General features: G+C 38.3%; 1 protein-coding gene across 3 annotated transcripts in view; it reads left to right on the top strand.

The window, feature by feature from the left end:
- The window catches only part of CARS1 (cysteinyl-tRNA synthetase 1), a 32,874-nt gene extending 15,933 nt beyond the window's left edge, over positions 1–16,941 (top strand). For all 3 annotated transcript variants that reach the window (XM_085062916.1, XM_085062917.1, XM_085062914.1), the window contains 10 exons: positions 15–118; positions 1,015–1,112; positions 2,564–2,753; positions 3,239–3,307; positions 6,923–7,004; positions 11,008–11,088; positions 11,530–11,597; positions 12,979–13,038; positions 14,283–14,366; positions 15,457–16,941. In XM_085062916.1, coding sequence (XP_084919042.1) covers positions 15–118; positions 1,015–1,112; positions 2,564–2,753; positions 3,239–3,307; positions 6,923–7,004; positions 11,008–11,088; positions 11,530–11,597; positions 12,979–13,038; positions 14,283–14,366; positions 15,457–15,591 — 971 coding nt within the window. In that variant the 3' untranslated portion in view covers positions 15,592–16,941. The remainder of the gene's footprint in view (positions 1–14; positions 119–1,014; positions 1,113–2,563; positions 2,754–3,238; positions 3,308–6,922; positions 7,005–11,007; positions 11,089–11,529; positions 11,598–12,978; positions 13,039–14,282; positions 14,367–15,456) is intronic.
- Positions 16,942–21,016: the final 4,075 nt, after the last annotated feature.

The raw sequence follows: 21,016 nt of genomic DNA, 5'->3' as shown, positions 1-21,016 counted from the left end.
GAAACTCCTAATAGCACGACAGTTACGGCTGGCTTTCCTCATGCACTCTTGGAAGGATACACTGGATTATTCAAATAATACCATGGAGTCAGCTATTCAATATGAGAAGTTTATGAATGTAAGTAAGTTTTCCATTGCTTCTCCAGCCCCTTAAATTTGGTGTTGCCATAAATGTTTCCAGGAATAGAGCTCAAAGGAAATATAGGCCATATTCCCAGACTGGCTTTGCCTTCTGAATTCATCAGGTGGGATGCCACAGTGTTTTTTTAGCTAGCATTGAATGCTTAAGTTGTGTAAATTCCATGGACTGCTACAATTCTCTGCATCTGGGGACTCTCTCCAAGTTTTGAGATCTCTGAGCAGCTTGGCACTTACACACAAGATCAGTTTCTCAGTTCAATTTGCTTATACAACTCAGTCCAACAGACACTCTATAATACTTCTGCCAGGTCAGACTCTATGCAAATGTAGCCAAAGGGGAAGAAGGCATATTGCTCCCACTTTGTCTCCTCACCACAAACATTGAGCCTTTGGCTCTATGCTTTGCAGGTATGTGAGAGGTCAGGCACAGTTCCTGTCCCTGGTTAGTTTGGAGCCATAATTCAAACTCACATTCCCCACAAGGACACTGTACAGCACTTGAAAATTCTGTAAAGCCATTTCATTCTTCAGCTTCCCTTGCTAGCAACACACTTTAAAATCTGCCATAAGAACTGTTGCCTAAACTTTTTAAAAAGTTTTTTTTTGTGACCATCTTGGTGTTGGAATATTGTAATGTATCATGTAGTAACAGAGCCAAGAGATAAAAATTATTTTCAGTCCAACTGTGATTTACAGAGTTATGCAAAATGTTTTTAATGGGTGTTATTGTCTTGAGAGACATCATTAGATCCTGGCTGAAACAGTGTTGAACCCATAAAGTTTAGGAGTACCATTAAGAAATAATGCCATTTCGTAGTAAGTATTGGTTATGTGTAATTGAAACAGACTTCTAGCTATATTCTTCTTTTACAGGAGTTCTTTTTAAATGTGAAGGATATTCTTCGAGCTCCCACGGATGTTACAGGCCAGTTTCAGAAATGGGAAAATCAAGAAGTAGAGCTGAACAAAAAGTGAGTGGAGCACTCCTTCTTCTCTCTGAATAGCCGTTGTGTAGCTTCATGTTCAAATTTTTTTTCCTTACAAAATCACTTGCAATGTAATAGTGATATTTATGTCTGTAGAATTCCTACCTAAAGTCTCAACTCTTTACAAGCAATCAGTTTAATCTTGGGGCAGCTCCATGAAGTATAGGTGAAATTGTACTTTCCCTTTTGCTTATGTTTAGTACACTGGCATGCCTCATTGCCCCGTTTGTGAAGGGAAAGAGAACTTCTTTTTAGATAGCTGTCCTTTTCTTCTCTGCTTGAAATCCTGTCTTGTCTCTGAGAAGTGACCAATAATTTACAGTGGTTACAACTGGAAAAACAGTATTTTACACATTACAAAGTACAGTAAGCAACCTGAGACAAACAGAAGTTAAATGACCTGACTAAAACCACAGAAGATCAGAGTGCCAGGTTTTGAAAATATGTTGTTGAGACAGTGATATCCATTTTGCAGTCTTTTGACTTTTATAACAAAACTACCATTATTATTCGTAATGCTAACTGCTTCGTATATGACTTCTGTTACGTCTGAAATTTAAAATAGAGTCATCTTACATTGCAGTAGTAAAATTGTTTCCTAGTTCAGTTCACAGTTGTGGCCACAAATGTTACCATTGAATGACTCAGTGCAGATTCTCCTGTGTAGTGATGTCCTGTGAAAATTTTGTCCTCAACTCAAGGTTGGTGGAGATAACTCCTTTTTTTTAAAAAAAGGACAGCAAATAATAGGTCAAAAGAAAGGGATAAAGAAGGGGGAGGAATAGAAGATATGCTTCATGGGTATTTGTCTCCTTTCTTCTATCACTTTTTTTTTCTTGGAAAAAGTACATTGTTTGAAACCATAAAGCCTCTGTGTGATGAAACGGTATATAATATACTGTATTATTTATTATACCTACTAACATGTCACTAACAGGACAAAGGTTTGCATGAATTTATTCCTTTTATCTACTTGTAATATCTCCGTAACAATTCACTTCGTGGTAAATTAGCTCCAAATTCGTGCTCCTCCCTGGAAAGACACTAAACAGAGTACTTGGCTATTATACAGGGATAAGAGAGCAATACTGTAAAAAAGTTAAAAGTGAACACAAGAAGATACTAGATAAGCAATTTATTCTGCTTTAAAAAAAACTTGCATGAAAAGACCATTGCTTGAAAAAGTGTTTGATGTAATTTGTTTGGATAGCTGTTGCCAATTAGATTATCCTGCCTGCCTTTGTCCATAGCAGCAAAAGAGCAGCGTCATGATAATGCCTTTTTTCTTGCTCATCTGTTTTTTCTTCAAATATAAACTGTGACTAACAAAAAATTATCTCACTTTTAGGTCACCTTACTCTTCTAACAGAGACCCTTCAGAGTATGTTGCAGGTGTTTTGGCATGAATAGTAAAAAAAGAATCTTTTTCTTCCTAGTTTTTATGAGAAGAAGGCAGCAATTCATGAAGCACTGTGTGACAATATTGACACTCGCTCTGTCTTAGAAGAAATGCGCTCATTAGTCAGCCAGAGTAACTCCTATATTGCTGCAAAGAAATCTTCCAGACAGATGCCAAACAGACTTCTTTTAGAAAACATCAGTTCCTATCTCACTCAAATGCTAAAGGTATGTGACAGCAAGGAGTAATGTTGCTATTGTAGTGTGCAGTTATAACTTGTATTTTCAAGTATGGAGGGATCTGTACAGTCTTTGTTTAAATCTTACAGGAAGATTTAACTAGAGAGCTACCACACATCCCCCAGCCAAACGAACCTCAAACTGCAGTGTGTGCTGCAGCAGGAGCAATTTTGAGTCCTCTGTGTTTTTTCAGCTAATGTTTTGTTGAATAGTGGAAAGCCCCTAATGTGTGCAAAGAAAATAATAGAAAAAATACGAAACCAGAACGGCAAATCTGACAGCTTTGAAGCTAAATCTGAAAGCCAATGGTTTGTATCATGTATCAATTACAAATCAAAACATCATCTTGTTAGAGTTGGGAATTCTGGGTTAAATGAGAACTATTCTAAAGCCTAGTATATGTGATTTTGCTTAGTTTTCACATACGTGTGAATTGATGTGTACAATCTTTTCTTTTCTTTTTCCTTGACCAGATTTTTGGTGCCATAGAAAGTGATGATGCAATTGGTTTTCCTGTTGGAGGGAACAGTCAAAACATAAATGTAAGTGAAGGACAAAATACACTACATAAAATTACTCTGTGTCCTTTGAAAGCTTCGGTTAAAGTGATGACATTACTCATATGTAGCTGAATTACATTCTTTTTGCTTTTAGCCTTCGAATCTGACATAATTAATTGGCTTAGGAAGTGGGATTTTTCTTTTACAAGAGTTGGGGTTTTTATAGATTTGTTTGATTTAATGGCAGACAAATTGTATAGCAACCAGAAAAAGAATTATCTTGTCTTCTGAATGATGAGTCTGTTCCATAAACCACATGTGAGCTACAGGCAGTACACACTACAGTCTAAAGACTCATTACAAGTATTTGCATGCTAAGTCATTTCAAAAATATAATTACACTGATTAAACTTCTTTGTGGTACACCAAAAACCAGCCTGGAGGCAGCTGGAGTTCTATCCACATTCCAATCTTTTCTTCTGATCTCATTTGTAGCCACAGTTTTTATGTGTCTTTGAAAGGCTGTTTTGCTTTAGTCACCCAAGCAGTTCTGCTTCGATGCATAAATTTTCTGGAATTACCTGAGAGGTGCCTGATCAAAGTGCTGATGGGCTCTGTAATAACTGGACCATTTTGTGGTGCAGGCAGGAGAAATAGCTCCATATGAAAGCTATGAACTTTGTGCGTTTTTCATGCCAAAAATCTGTTGTGGGCACATCAGTGCTGTTTTTCAGTTATTTTTCTGCATTTAAAGGTGTGACCATACACCTATCTGTTCCTCCTTAGAAGGAATAAATGAAATATTTCTGGTGTAACAAAAAAGCTAAACTTTTTATTCATCAAAGGAATTGGCAAGCTTGCTTATGGTTGAGGAATGGGAGTGAACACTCAGCTGATAATTGCCTATGCAAATACTTAAATTAGTGTGCTGTGGAAATTTCCACTAATGATATAATAAGGAAGATGCTCAATATACCCTACCAAGCACATCAATAGTGAATTTTAATTTAATAATTTAGAATAATTTAATAATTTAGAATTTAGAAATAGTTTAGAATTATTTTGAATTTCAGAAGAAAGGTAGCACTTTAACACTAACATTTTTAGGGAAAATGAAAATTAAATTTCTATTTAACACTTCAGGCAGTGTTTCCGATACTTTGTGGAAGGATTAGCGATAGCTTGAAGCTAAGTCCCTTCACTCCTTTAAAATTACACTGCCAAAAGTAGTACAGTAAAAAGAGTCTTGTGCAGAAAAAAAAAATCCTATGCCAACACATGTTGTCCACAAAAATTGGATTTGTTACCCTGTGTACAACAAGCCAATAATAACACACTCAAGAGAGACATTGATTATTTGTTTCAGAGTTGTGCAAGCCTGGATGCTCAGTGGTATTCCATAAATCAAGCACAGCAACTATCTAAACTTTTTACTATTTATACATTTTAGCAAACAAAGGAACTAGTGTTCATTGGCTATGATTTACATCATTCTCTTACTAATTAATATTCTGTCCTCTATTGGTTAATAATTTTCTTGCTCCCTATGCTAATTAGTCTGCATGCTCAGTCTTTCTGTTCTTTTGAGTCAGTGGGTTTCTTGGGCTGGTGGTCCCTGAGTTGGTGGTTGGAGTTAACCTTTTACCCAGTGGCAGCTGATTTCAGCACAGTTGCTGAGTTGGCTTTATGAGTTTCTTTCTTATCTTGGGAGTTGTGCCAAGTGTCCTTGTGGCCTGTAAATTCTTTGTGCCATTCTTTGTGTCCACTATCAGTGGTCCATCCTTCTTCCCAAGTTCTGTTAACCTCCCCTGAGGTTTGAGGCCATTGTAGCATGTCCGACCCTAAACCTTAACAAGGCAATTCTACCAACAAGTAATTTGTTTTTCTGATACCTGGACATCACTTAGAGCTTGCTTGTTAGCTGCTATCTGTTTCAGGGATTAAATCTCCCTTCTTGTTGATGAGGCTTGAAAGTATACAAAGACCGAACATTAAAGAACATCCTGTCTGAAGAAAGTTTTACATATTCCAAATTTTGCAACACTGTTAGCACAGTTGTCAGGAGAATCTTGTGCTAACATCTCTTAAACACAAGAAGCTTTTGTTTTTATCACCCAGGTCATTACTGGTGTTAAGCATTATAATATAAAAATGCATAGTATCAAAATGTTTTAGCTGTTTCATTAAATATTACACTCTTTCAGTCCTCCATGCAGATACTTATTTTTCTTAGGAAATATTAAGAGGTGAACTTCCAAGGTTCAAAAACTTCTCAATAATTACAGAAGCCTATGGGTCAGGCCAGTTGTTTCCTTGTTTAAATTAGAGATGAAAGAACCAGTAGAGTCAATATCTTAAAAAAAGGCGTAATCCTGTTCAAAAACTCTGAAAGAAAAAACAGCTTAATTACCATGGGTCAGTAATTTACTTGTAAAGTGGATAAAAGAGATTTGAAGTCAGAAGACCTCAGTCCCAGAGTTTCATTTTCCCAATCAATTTGGCATTTCTCTCAAGTTAGTTATTCTGGAAATAAAAATCTTTCATCTTGAAATGACTGATAAAGTAGTGGCAGTGCCTGCTTTCCTGACACCACTTCATTTGCATGAAGAGGTAGTTTCAGTGCAGAGGGGGAGTGGAGATGTGACTGTTCCTCACTTTCCGGAGTCTGTTCCTTGGGCCAAACTTCTCGCCGCTGGTTCTGATTATGAAGCTGATTGCAAAATGTTCACATTTATGAAAAGTTTCAACAGCTCCTCAGTTCTTTTCACGGGGCACTTTTAGAGCATGACAGGCTATCTTCTCCTTTAATTGCACAGAAATTTGTCATAGAGATTTAACAGACAGGGAAGACGTGGAAAATGTAGAGGAGACAAAAGCTTGCTTTTTTTTTTTTTTTCTCTGCCCCACCCTCCAAAGTAATGAAGCTTGTAATTTAAGCTGTCCCCTAGGGGCCTGGCTTTTCCTCTTGGGATTCCAGAGAAGTGCTGGCAGACAGTTCTGGTCTGTAGTTTTTGTAGCTGTTCACTGCTGTTCACTAACTGCTTGCTGCTGCTTTTAACTGTAATTGAGACTAAACTCACAGGACTTTTTCTCTGAGATTTCATCACCATTTGTCTTTCCTCACTTCTTGTGGGAGAGGGAATTGTGCAAGGAATACAGCCAATTGCACAATTGTTGTATTGGTACATACAACTAGCATGAGCTAACTTCTGAGGAACAGATCTGTGTTCTAATGAAAATAAGTCCTAACATGAGTTTCACATGGTATCATCTAATAAACAGCTGGGCCTAAGTAGGACAACACAGTACATGAAGGAGCAAATTCATCTGAGTGCTGTTTTTATCCCTGCACTGCTTTATAGTTGGCTGAACTGTAGTATAACCCTGTGGAAGTGATGGATCTAACTGAAAGGAGGTGAAAAAGGAATGGGGAGAGGCTGAGCTTGACAAGCTGATTTTATCTGCACAAAAGGAAAATGACAGCTAATGCAAATGATTGTCTATCCTTTGACATCAATAGAACAATTACAAATTTTGTTGATACAGATCTGCCCTGAGGGTCAAATTCCATCCAACAGCACATAAATATGAAGCAGGTAGGGACATCTTTTATATCTAAATGATGATTTGTTAATTGTGGAAATAATGATCCTGCAGATTGAATCTACAGTGATGCCATACCTCCAAGTTCTTTCTGAGTTCAGAGAAGGAGTGCGACAAATTGCCAGAGAGAAGAAAGGTGAGAGTTCACTTTTTCCTGTACTGTTGCATATGAGACTTGGAGGTGATAGGAACCAAACTGGGGGAGAGGGTGGAGGTGTGGGTGTGAGGCAGCTGATGGAGTCTCTCCTTGCTTAGAGAATAAAAGAAAGGAGTCTTTAAATTTGAATTTTTGCATCTCTGCTGCCTGTCTCTTTAATTTGGGAATCTTTTACCAGCTACTAAACTTCCATTTCATAAAGATTCTAAAAGTTCTGGAATGACAAGGTTTAGCTGCTGTTTTTCTAGGTTAGGGCACTCCCTGCTTTCTAGGTATGAAAGTATCCATGATCTCTTCCCCAGGGAGCTTGCATTCTCTTAAAAGTGTAGATTGCTACACAATAATAGTGTCTGCATTTAAATAGCCCGAGATGCTCACTATTATTTGTTAGCATAGTTGGAATTGTAGCTCCCCTGATGGTAATTGGAATGCTGTCTTTGGAGGATTCATCTGGGAGTTTGCTAGAAGTTGTTTCAGGTGCTTTTTTTAATCCTTCTGAAAAGCTTTGATCATGCTTTTTGTGTTGGCAGCAGAACTATATAGTGTTAAAAAGGTTGTTCCATTAAACTTCCTTTGATTTTACTGGTATTTCCTAATGGAGGAGCTCTTACTATTTTCTGCTGTCCCCTGTGGAATTTTACATGTCTTCAATATGTATTTGATTCTTATTTTCTTAAAACTTTGACACTGGGATTTGTACTTGAAGGCAAAACAGGGCATTTTTTATACACAAAACATACAAGTAACCCATATATTACACAGAAATACAAAATTACTTGTAGTGTCTGGTAACCTATTCAGCTGGAAAAGACTCTGAACTATCATCCTTATAGTGTTTGGTGGCCCTCTAAAGCTAGTAAGTTTACATTAAGAGCACAAAACTGTATTTTCTAGAGTGACTACTCAGCTATTATTGTAAAACTCTTATGGGCCTAATTGATGCTGAGAAGTAGGCTTAGTTCCAACAGTAAATGTTTTTTAAAATTTTAATTACTTCAAGAAGTCTGTGTATATATCCTCAGCCAAAAATGTGAGCTTTAGTCTTTAGGTATTTATTATAAATACTTAATTTATATGAGGCTTTTTTCGCCCTTGCTTTCTGATGGTTGAGCTAAACTGATCCTTGCTTTTAGCCATGGTAAGGTTTACACATCATTGTTTAAACATTGTTGAGCTTCTTATATATAATTTTTAGAAAACACTTGGCTTTAGACTGGCAACACTTGGCTTTTTTCTGGCACTTGAGTTTCTTACTCGGAATGTAGTGATTTTTTGCCTGAAATTCACTGGACAGTAAGAATCAAACTGGATCTAGTTGCTGCTTGAGTGGGGTACAGAGCACTCTGCAATTTGACCAGAGAGGCACCTTTCTTTTAAACTGTTTGGTACATGGAAGCTGAGTGGTGGCTGGCAGGACCTGCACTGACATGCTACTGGTTTGTTTCCCTTTACCCATTAAATACTTGCTTGCAGGAAGCATTAAATTGCTGTAAAAGTTGTTTTGATTAGTGGCTGGGGATATTGCCTCTGCATAGCTGTAGGCAAAGGGAGTTTCCTCATTATAGCCTGTTGGCAGGATTGTGTTAAATATTAGTTAAAATAATCTCTGTTGCTTTAAGTATTCTCAGAGGTTAAGTAAGAAGTATGTGTCTCTGTAAAACCTGCAGAGTGTTACAAATGCCCCCATCCATATACATATCATTTGAAGATGTATCTGCAAAACAAAAATATTTCACAGAACAGCCATTTGTAAAACTGTTTTTTTAGTAAGAATCAAAATGTATATACCCTGCAAAAATGCCACCATCATCCAGAATGGCTAACATTCAAACATGTTAGTTAAATAAATTCTCTGTTTTATTAAGTTGTTAGTATTCAAACTGGATGCCTGCACTGGTCATTTGAGCTGAGTCTTAATATGTGAACCTACCTTGCAATGATGGTAAACAGACAAAACAAAACACGCTGCTGGCTGCACAGGGGAAAGAGATGCAGAAAACCCTGCAAAATGCATCAGTGTTTGTTTGGTCAGAGCATCTTTGTCTTGCACATCCTGACATTTTACTTGTGTGTCTGACCACTAAAGACCCCATATTCTTGTCTCTGCAAGGCTGCACAGTGGAGCAGATCCGTGGTCCAGTGCAGCTCCCAGTGCTTAGAAAGAATTCTTATGAGCAACAAATTGTTATTCATATGTTTAAACAAGAGCAAGTCTTTCAGCTGTTGGTTACCAACCTCCTTGAATTGACTGCCCCATGGTAAAGGTGTCCATTTCTGAACTCTGCCCTCAGTGAGAGGCTCCCTGTGTCTTGAGGCAGCCCATAAACAGCCCCCTACCCAATCCCTAAACATCTATGCTCTGGAGGTATCACATGCAAAGAACAGGCACATTTCAGGTCCAGCACTGACTCCTTTGGCAGGATGGCAGGATTGATCAGAGGACATGTCCTCTCATAAATAATATATGTTTCATTATACATTTCTCCTTGATGGATTTCTACTTCTTCAGTTTTCAATTATTCAAGGTTTTAGGTAAGTAAACATCTATAACTGTGCAGATGCTGTTTCAGTGAATAAGCAGTAGGTGGTTCTGATATAGTCTTGATATGATATGTGTAATTCCTTTGCCTAGGTTAGAGCAAACACCTTTTAGTGTTACTAGCCAGTGAGGTAATCTTATCCCTGGTTTATCTTAATGGCTTGTTTAGAGTTGCATCAACCATGACTGTGGTTCACTGTGTGAAACTGCTCTGGGTCAGGAAAAACAACGACTCCGTTTACAGCAGACAAAAGAGGTTCTATACACTGCAGTGGTTTCCTATGCAGAGAGAGAGCCACAGAACACTGCCATGCACTGAAACAGGGTGTTCCTTTTTATGGTTTTAGGATAGTCAGTGCTCTGTTCACTTGCAGCTCTATGGGAGTTGTGGAAGAGTTGAAGGCTCAGGGATCATGCTTGTATCTACCAGAATGTGCAGTGTTTAGGAAATTGCCTGGATGGGAGCTTCCACTGCCTGAAATAATACCTTTGAGACCCTGATTACTTCTTAGGTTTAGCCAACTAAGAATTGCTGTAAGGGAGAACATTTGTTTATTATAGGCACATCTAACCCAAGTATCTGTCTTGTCACACTTGGTAAATGTTCCTCCCAAATATCAGACTGTCTATAAAAAATGCCACTGAATTCACAACAGCAACATATTGGGTCTCCTTAATGCATTTAGTTCCTCTTAACTGTTCTGCTGCTTCTCAACTGGTACAATTTCTCATCCAAAAAATTATCTTTCATGAAGATTTGTTTTCCCTTTACAAGCTGATAGCACATATTTCAGCTAAATCTTAAGTTCTTAACCATTTGCTGTCATCAAAGTGTCTTTGATAAATTTGCAAAAAAAATATTAGCCATGATGTCTAGATCACTGTGCAGAAAGCCAAACAAAAATTCTCAGTTCTGCTCCATCTAGCTTGCTTGACTTAAAAAGAGGATGTTGGGATTAGAGTTCTCTGACAAATGTATGTGTAGTTATCAAATCAACAAAATCATAGTCCTTTAAAGGGCACTGTTAGATTTAGCACAGGATATGTTAATTTGTGATTTTTCTAGAATTAGGTTTTTAATCTTTCTTATTGCACATCTTACAGCAACCATTAGGATCTTCCCGAATCATATACCCTTCTACCATACCCTGGCAGAATTGTTGCATCATTTCTGAATTGCCTTGGACTTTATTTCTGTTCTTCTTCAGGAATAGTGAGGGTATCTTGGAGGGAATTTATGATTTTCAAGTCCCTGCAAAGAAACATGCTGCTTCTCCGTGTAGCTGAAATAAGGCAGGAATCATTTATCACTTTAGAACAAAAGACTTTTCTCTCTCTAGTGTGAGAGAGTGGCATTTAATTGCACTTAAGTAACTATGTAGCTAGATAAAAGTATATTTTGGCCAAATCTACTTCACTGAAGGTATTTTTCATGCTCTGTAGTAACTGAAGTGCTGCAGTTGAGTGATGCTCTCCGGGATGACATCCTGCCTGAACTTGGAGTTCGATTGGAAGATCATGAAGGTATCCAGTTATCTCTTGAAACTTTGTACGAGCTAGTTTTATAATCCTGCTCTTTTCCTAAGGACTGGGAAAACAAACTTTCAAGACTGATCTGAAATAATTCAATAAACTCAAGGACTGCAAAGCTATAGCATAATATATATCATATATGCACCATATATATATCTGCTATGTACTATATATAATGGCACATATATAATGGTACATGTATGTATGAATCTATATTACTGAACTTTATATTGGAATACGTGTACAGAATAAAAAAACATGCATTGCAATATTTTTCATCTTTTTGTATGGCACCTCATTTCTTAATCACTTTTGAGTAAGTCACTGAGTGATAGTTGCATTCAGCATACAAAAAAGAAAAGAGTTACCATTTATCTTTGACTAATCAAGAAGCTAATCAAGAAGTTAATCCTTCTCTTTTTGCTTCTTTAGGACTTCCAACCGTGGTTAAATTAGTGGATAAGGACACATTATTGAAAGAAAGAGAAGAAAAGAAAAAGGTTATTATTTTAAGCATCCTATATTTTTAAAATTTAAAGTAATGTGTAAGCTATAGATACTTTTACATTTCTTTGATAATTCATAAGAACACTCGTAACAGACTAGCAACATGGAAAATGACCTAAGAGACTTGATACAAAAATTTAAGTGTGTTGGAAAAAAAAAATTCAAAACAGCTTCTTGGAAACTTTGTATGGGACCTAGTGAATACCTCTATAATTTTTCATTTGTTTGCTTTTTAAGATCCTCATATGATTAAGGGATGTTGAGTGTTGCATGCAAACTGTCTTTCTTCTCTGGAAGAACAATTCCTATGAGAAGCTTATTTGGACTTCTTTTGTTTGTACAAATGAAGACAACATTTTCCATAGAACTAGTCTGTATTAATCTGATGTGTGAGGAAAAAATGTACTGGCTAAATCTTAATTAATATAGTATGGATTAGCGGATATTCACTAATATTCAGGATGAATATGGGATATATATGAATATAGAATGAATATAGGATATTCAGGATGTGGGGGCAAGAATTCATATAAAGCTTGTGAATTTGAATTCACATGCACAAGGTCTGTACAGAAACCCTGCTTTTGGCACTTCCTAGTATTAATATTTGACTTTGTATTATTTAAAAGTAACACTTCATATGTCTGTCTTCAGTTTTACCAAAAATAAAATTCTATCACTACTAGGAATATTTGGAAAACTTTCCAACATTTTTCCTTCCATGTTGATGTTCTTTAGAAAACGGAGAAGTAAAAAGGTCATTTGAGCCAATTCCTGATGTTTTCATCCAAATGACATTTGAAGGCAGTTTGTATATAGCTGCTGGGTGGGACCTGCAGCTAGAGTCCCTTTTCCCTGGAAACAGTGTTATGTTCAGTACTGGCAGAACCCTTGGAGAACTGACAGGTCTCTCCCAGGCAAGTGCAAGATGGGATTTTTAGCAAGTTGGCTAAATTTGGATAGTTGTTTTCCTAGGAACATCAAGTGATACAACTGCTGCTTGAGAAACTGTGATGTCTTCACAGTTTGAGGCAAGAGCTTAAAATATCACTGAAATACAGTCTTTTTTAAAAGTAATTTGCAAAACATTTTTCTCCGTAAAATGACAGGACAATTTCTTTTAGGTATCCACTTCGTATGCAAAATGCATTTTGAGCAGTTAAAACTGGTTTAACTGAATAAAAGCAAATGAAATCAAAGTCATACAGTTGGAAGTATCAGACAATCCTAATTATAAGGCATGGTGGGTTTGCTGCAGGTCATGCTGCCAGTTCTGTCTGTAATTAGACGTCCAGGGGAGTTGGCTCAGGTTTGTAGAAAACAACCAAATTAAATAGTACATTACCTTTTACTCACTAATACTACCTCTCACAGATTGAAGAAGAGAAAAAAAGGAAGAAAGAAGAAGCAGCCAGGAAAAAACAACAGCAGGAAGTAAGTAATCTCATTTTGAAGAAAAGTGTAGGCAGCAATAGTCATGTGCAGGAAAGAACACATTAAAAAACAGGCTCTCTGCCTGGCCTTAACCGGGCCTCCATTTCTTTTTTTTGTGTACAATTTCCTGCTCAGAATGACTTTGGCTTGCAGTTCAGATTTGGACTTTCAATTCTTATAGAGAAGCCATTTTTGAAAACACAACTAAAGCCTTCAAAATCTTACTACAGAAGAACTTGTAGCACTTAATTTTAGTCTATAAACAGTATTACTTCTGTTATTCACGAAGTAGTATCTTACATGCTTGTTAGTGGTGGAGAAGATTTTGCTTGTGTCATTTATAATTTTATTCCCTTTCTAGTATCATAGGTATATGTGAAAGGGTTTCTTTTTCTCCTTTCCTTTTCTTTTTCTCTCTAAGAAATCCCCTGTTCCTTATGATTGAGCAGTGAAATGTTTTATCTCAATGGATGGAATTCTGATAGCTCAGAGGTTTTGGGCTTTGGATGGGGAGTATGCAGACAAAGGAGATGAACTCATAAGAGAAAATATTGTTTGCCATGCTGATGACTTTACCAGTACAGGAAATACATTCCTGCGTTAAAGAGGAAGAAAACTTTTAGAGATCAACACGTACAGAGATAAATACATAAAACAAGATAAATAGCATTTATCATCCACAAATTCTAAGTACCCTTTTTCATTTTTTCAAAAAGGTGATTCCCTTGCATTGGGCAAAAATTACATGGAAAATATCCTGAGATGTGCTTGTTTACAGATAAGGGAAAGTTCAGTTTATTTTCAGTGCAATTACTGCATCTGATTCTTCTGCGACCTGCAGAGAAACCTCTCCTTGTCAGCAGGAAACTTGATAAAGGTAGTTCCCTTTCCAGTGAATTAATTGCTGAATATTCTTCACTCTTAGCAACTGTTCATTTTGTGTTGATTAAAGAATCAAATTAGCAAGAATCAGATGTAGTTTTTGGAGTATATAAGCAAATAATTTTGAGTTTCTGCAATGCATCTATTTTATAAAGTGGTTCTCTACAGGTTTGAAACAGTTTTTCCCCTAGACAAGCACAGCTAAGACCTACTGAGTTGTTCCTCACACCAAGTTTCTTTTCACATAATATAGTATGAATTAAATGCTCTTTGATATTGAAATTATAATCTACTTTTCCTTTTGCATACGTGACAGGTTGTCAGTAATTAACTGTGATGTTAATGCATGTTTTATATTACAGGCAGCAAAACTGGAAAAAATGAAGATTCCACCACATGAAATGTTTAAATTGGAACTTGACAAATATTCCATGTTTGATGAAAATGTAAGAGACTTTTCTTTATATAGGGAGTGGTTTTCCTTCCCCAGTTGAACATACTTACTTGTGTATGTTTATAGCAATCTTGTTGCAAAACCTCCAGGGCGGTGCTATTAATCTAGCCAGAGGAGGAAAGGAGAGAAAGAAAAGGTGGTACATTAATTTTATTGTGCCCTGGGGAGCAAGGTCTCTGTTAGCCATCATTTCAAGGATATTTTCCTTCTACATTGCCTTGTACATTCATTGTACATTTCCTTTGGCTCCTCTCATTGCAAAGCAAAATGTATATTGTGGGTAGGAATGTGCATGATGTTCATTCACAGGTTTATTACTCTGGTGCAAGGCAGGGTATTCATTTGCAAGTACAAACTCCCCAGTTCTGCCAGAACTGATGTTTTTTGGAGAGGTCCTGTGCTTACTGTTCACTTCTGCCCACCCTTTTGCTCTCTGCTGGCAAAGGCTCTCTGAAGGGTCTGTATGGGTAACTTTGTTCTTGATTGCTCCCTTTGGGGATAAAAGTGTTACTTGGAAAACAGAAAGCCCTGTTTCTTCAGCACCTGATTTTGGGCATTGATCCTGCTTCTGCCTCTCCCTTTCACCTGCACAAATTCAGGCGCTGGGGGCAAGTGAGAATGGAGAGTATAAATACTGGAAAATACCCCTGCAAGCCAAGGAGAATGTCCATAAAAACTCTGATCATGCTTTCTCCATCAAGAACATAAATCTCTTAGTGTTTTTGCTTTAAGCCTTGAATTCAATCTGCTAGTATGAGTTAAAGATTATTTTAACCATCTGTTCAGGAATTAGTCATTATTCTCTTACCTAAACCCAACTAGAAGTTAGTGGTCTAAGCTTCCCTGACTTAGTACAGAACAGAAGATAAATACACCCTTATGTCCCTTCATAGGAAGGGAACATACAGAAATAGTCAGTTAGCTGTCAAACTTCTAGGTGACTAAAATTAGCCAAAATACACCCCTTCCTGACAGCCTGTCATTATGACATTATCTCCCTATCTTATTAAAACATGATTCCGTAAAGAACAAAAGCAGTCCAAGAATTTATCTTAAAGACTTTTTTTTTTTAAATATTTCAGGGATTTCCCACCCATGATACAGAAGGCAAAGAACTTAGCAAAGGACAAATTAAGAAGCTAAAGAAACTTTATGAAACCCAAGAAAAGCTACACAAGGAGTATCTACAAATGGTTCAGAATGGAAGTGCAAATTGAAAACAACAGGACTTTTTTTTTGAAGGCGAGTGCTGGGTTCCCATTGAAGAAGAGAGCATATCCTGATGCTCAAATTTCTGTTTACACTTTCTATTATGTGCAAAGTAAAATTCCTGTTTACGTGGATTAATAATGTCATCTGGAAATACAATAAAAATCCATCATTAAATAAAAGCTAACCTGTAAGAAGTTTCTTCTCAGCAGTAGCAACAGTGGTTGCCAGTTCTGTTTGTGAAGGTGCTGCTCAGGCAACAAATCCACATAAGGATTCATGTTCATTATAGCTTTCCAGGCTTTGGTTCATTTGGTCCTGCAGACCCAAAGTTACAGTCAGAAAAATTTACTGCTAAATGGGAGCTGAGTAATTTGCCCCCCAGTAAGAACAGTACTTTCCAGATGACTTTAGTATCTTTACCTAAGCAGGAAAAGTGGGTAGTTCCACTTTGATACTACTTCTAGCTGCTGTTATTAAAATGTCTCATTAGTATACCCAGAACACTTTGCATAGTAGAAGTTAACAGTCCCTTTGTTGAAAAGGGGAGCAGATCATCAACGTGCAGTTGCAATCAAGGGGGTAAGTACAAGGCAAATGCACCTGCATTGAACAAACAGGTGGGAAAGACATGAAGGGCTGATGGCAGAGGTGGTGTGTTCTTGGAGTTATTCCTTCCAGGAAACAGGAGCCCTGCCAAAGTACCTGATTACCCAAAGTACTCAGTACCCAATTACCAGTTCAGAGCCATGGAGAATTAACAGAGGGTTTCCAGCTGAGATACAGTTTGTGGATTGGTTTGCAGTTAGGGAATACAGCTAGACATTGCTCTGTATTCAAGACTGATGTTTTTAACATGACATTTGATTTAGCACTCAGATAATAACTTTTCTGATGTAGTATGGTCACATTATATCAGCAGACAGAGTTCTCTGTTACCTAACAGTGCATTGGACTGGCAGAAGATACTAAATGAACTAAAGTTTGGGAAATCCTAAAAAATATCTCACATACATTGCAACTGCACAAAACAGCCAAGTGTCTAATTTGCAGAACTATATTCATTGAGTATTCTCAAGGTGACTTGCAGAAAGTCATATTGTGACACCTCTGTTCTCTCAGCTAGGCTGTGTTCCTTTCCTCAATTAAGAGTTAAAACATCTTTGCTTTTCATTTATTTTTTATATTTATATTCTTCCTTCTGAGGAATGAGCACATTATTTGGAGTAATAGAAAGGTCTAGTAGGGGTATTTTTTTCTGATTTGTCTGTATTTGCCTTTGAAAACATAAATAATGTTAAGGTCAGTAAAGTACGCGCATCTTGTGTGCAGAAAATAAAATATGTTGTGAAGTACAAGTTGTATGTGAACTTTGTGTAGTGGGGAGAATATTGAGTTTATCTTTATTCCACAACCATCTTTTTGAAATGTGGTTTACAGAGCTTTTCCTTTAGCTTGCTATTACTAATTTAATTCAAATTTGATTATTCTGCTAATTTCTAATCAACTGTATAAATACATGTTTAAACTGCACAAGGATACTTTAAGCAGCCAGCCACAGCCATGAAAGCAACTTCTCCATCCTTTGGTCTGGGAACAGAAAAGGTTCAATTAAATTTTCTGCAGTATTTTAGATCCTAACCCCCTTCAGCATTATCAGCTCATCATTTTCTTCCCAGCATGCTCCCTGAAGATGCATGCACACTCAGGATATCTTTGAAGGGATGGAACATGCCTATGCTGCTTCTGAAGTTGCTACTTAATGGCAAATGGTGACAGTAATTTGAGTACAGAAATTCTTTTTTGGTGATCTGAGTTAGCACTTACTTAAAGCAAGTTAGTATTTAACTCTGGAGAAGATGCTGTTGATCCAGGGCTGTCCTGGATGTAGTTTTTGATATTTCCATGATAATATCCTGGCTTTTGCCCCCACATGTTGTTTTTTCTCTTCCTGCTATGTTTTCAGTAGAACCTAATCCAATTCCATTACTTATCTACTACATCAATGTAAAAGAATTTTTCTTTTAATGCCCATGTTCCTTCCTAAATGCTTCATTTTGTTTTTGGGACAACTCTCCTTGCAAGGATCTTGGGAGCATTTCAGACTCACATTTTCCAAAGGTTATTTTCTGGTCTTTCTGTATGCTTCCCACATGCACACACTGCTTCCTCCCTCCCTCCCTCAGTATTTTTTTTAAATTCAGTGTGCGTAAAGTCCTGGTGAAGGAAAACTTGGTAGCAAACAAAGAGTGCTGCAGCCAGGCTTGGATGCACACTGCTTAAAATTACTTTTTCACTGTGGGTATGCCAATTGATCTGTGGGATCACTGAATTGCACAGACAATACCTATTCCCTGGCAATCCCTGAAGGTGGCACATAAGTGAATTCCACTGCACTTGCTTAGTGAGAGAGACCTGGCAAGCAGGAGAAGGGAATGCAACAGCAGTGGTCTGCAGTGTCTTAGTCATCTGTCTCACTCAGCCAGAAAATGGGAGAGGGCAGACTGCACAGTATTTTAATTTTTTGTTGTTTTGGCCTTTTTTTAAGGTCATGTATGCATACACACTCTTAGGGAAGCCAGTCTGAAGTATGATTTTCATTATGAAAATGAAAATCCTCACAGCAAAATCTTAGAATTTTAAAATATTTTAATTTTCTGGAACAGAGACCTCATCTTGCTTGTACAACGTGGAGCTTTTCATTTCCCACCTCTCAAAGAATTTATTCAGAGATGGCAAGGGAAGATAAAAGAGTGGTGTTTCTGTTTTTAATTGCACCCTTGGCTGAAGGCCAGACTTGGCAGCAGCAAATTTTGTTTGTCTCTTGCTCAGAGTGTGCCTTTCAGCCGTTCTGATGTGAATATTCCCATTAACGTCAAATGTGAATACTGCTCCACTCAAGAGAACAAATTCCTCCTATCACTCAGTTTGTTCAGATACTGGTAGAAAATCTGTGAGTTGTTCAATCTGAACTTGATGCCACCAGTCTTTTCAAAGACTTTCAACTGATTATCACTGATTACATTTATGATACTCTCTTTGACCTCTTTATCCCAATATTTGTATTTGCTGTTGCACAAAAGCACTGATGCATTTTAGGTGTGCAAATAAGCAACTTGCTGCCACATATAGTACATAGCTTAAAATGTAGAAAAAGATGTTGAAGGTAAGTTTAAGCATTTTCAGGTGGTGGTAGTTGTTGGACCAACTTTAGCTGCCTCTTTAATTACACAACTTCTACCACATAAATATGGGAAGGAATTTTACTCCACTCTGATTTTGCCAGGCAATTTCTATATGTACCCCATGCATAGTACTTACATGAATTGAGACAGAACAGATTAAATTAAGAAGCACATTAGCTATTTAGTACCAAGACTCTGCTTAGTAATGATCAAACTTCTTCCTCCCCTGCAGGAGAAGTCATTGACAGACTAAGTCTTGTATCTCAGATTAGGCTGTGAATGTCTGGCATCTCACCCAGTGAGAACAGTTTCCATTAATACCCACCCAAGGGCAGAAGACACAGACACTTTAATGCCAGTTACAGATCTCAGCGTAAGCTTTCTCTCCAGTGTCAAGTGCATCTGTTTGGCAGCTCTGGCACAATCCCTTCCCTCGGTTTTGGTTCTCCAAGCTCTTGTATGTGAGGCTGGGTGCTTAAATCGAGCCAGGGTGATTCAGCAGATATCCATTTGCAGCTCTCTGCAGGGTAGCAGCACCTGACAGCAAGATGACTCCACAGATTGTGCTTTATCCACAGTCCTGAAGTCTTGCACCAGGCTACAAGAGATTAGACTACAGTCAGCAAAAAATCCCTCACTGATCATGGAAGATTTAATGCTTTTGGAGAGGGGCACTAAAAATCCAGAGGTGTAAGGTAATTGAAATGTGTGTTTACTTTCATATATGAGCACAGAAAGGTGCAGCTAGATTACATAGTCAGGCAAAACCTCTCTTACATCTTCATAGGAGACAAAGTTTGGAGTTTGCACTCAGCAGTTGAGTGGCTTTTAACAAAATGGAGATTGACAGAAAAGTCTTAAAAGAATACTTGATAGCTGTGAGGCCGCAGCAAGCACAGAAGTGTGAAGTAGGAATACATTCAGATAAACCCTTATTTCAGAGTTCATTATGCTCTTCATTGGAACACTGAGAATCAAGTGTAGCTACTGCCATGAATAAAGTTGTCCCAAAGTTAAGGATTAATGGAAATATGAGGAGGCTCTTAATCTGCTGATTTTATTAAAAAGGACTGGTTTGGGAGAAACAGAGAAAGGGAGCTGGAATCAAAGTAAAGAAGGGGAGCCTTCCACTGAACATGTCCTCTGGCCCACCAAATCTGTTTGTTTGTGCAACTGGCTACAACATTCCTGCAGTTCTTTCAAAATTATCTCATTTTTAATTACTGTGTCAGTATCTATTTAATTAAAGATTCCTTATTTGTTCCTGTAACTTAAATTCCTATTGTAACTGAATTAATCCAACATTAATGTATTTTCTAGTTATTAATTTATAAAATACTGGTCTCAGTGCTTCCAAATGCTAGTCTTTAATTACAGAAATCTGACCTGGAGAAAACCTTTCTTTAGAGCAAGGAAATCCCCTGGCAGGAGAAAAGGGTTAGCTCTTTTCCTATTGAGTGAAAGATGACTAAAACTCTGGAAGTGGCTCCAGGTGAGGAAATTGCCCTGTTCCTCACACCAGTGCTGCACGGTATCTGTTGCTTACAGACTGCCATGCATTCAGAACCTGGGCAGAAACTGCAGGGGTGATCTCCCAGCTTGGGTAATCTTGATGACAAATCGCAGTTAATCTGCCTTGGAGCCTTGGGGAGATCTCCTGTGATTCTGAGGCGCGGTGGGACAGCCCGTGTGACCGGAATGCTCTCATGGGTTCCTGTGTGTTTCTGAGCACAGGAATGGTGCACAGTGAGGTGTGGAGTTGCTTGAGCTCTACCCAGGGACAGACAGATCAGGGTTTATGATGAGAACGAAGCGCTGTCATGGTGACACTGCTGTGGGTGTTAGACAGCTGCCCTGGTCAGGAGCAGGACGAGGTTGGAGGGGCTTTCTGCGGGCAGCCGGAAACAGCCTCGCAGTCACAGGCCCTGGCTCTTCTGCGGGACTCCAACCACGCTGGTGTTTGTTGGAGGGACAGCACGGCCCGGACACACAGTCCGGGAAGCTCCTGCAGAGTGGTGACGGTAACTGTTTGATGGAAGCGCTGGAGGAGCCCAGGAGCAGCAGGGTGTTGCTGTCGCTTTAAGGACGCGGGCACGCGCCGTCCCCCCGGCCCCGCCCCGCCCCGCATCACGCGCTCGCCCCGCGCGCGCCCGCGGCCCCGCGCGCCCCCCGCCCGCGCTCTCTGATTGGTCGAGCTGCGCGCCGCCGGACAGTCAACATGGCCCGCGTGCGGCGTGGCGGCCGCGGA

Source organism: Lichenostomus cassidix, chromosome 5 (genome assembly GCF_008360975.1).
Source record: "Lichenostomus cassidix isolate B80296 chromosome 5, HeHo_3.0, whole genome shotgun sequence".
Taxonomy (NCBI): Eukaryota; Metazoa; Chordata; class Aves; order Passeriformes; family Meliphagidae; genus Lichenostomus; species Lichenostomus cassidix.
This window is presented reverse-complemented; position numbering and strand designations above follow the sequence as displayed.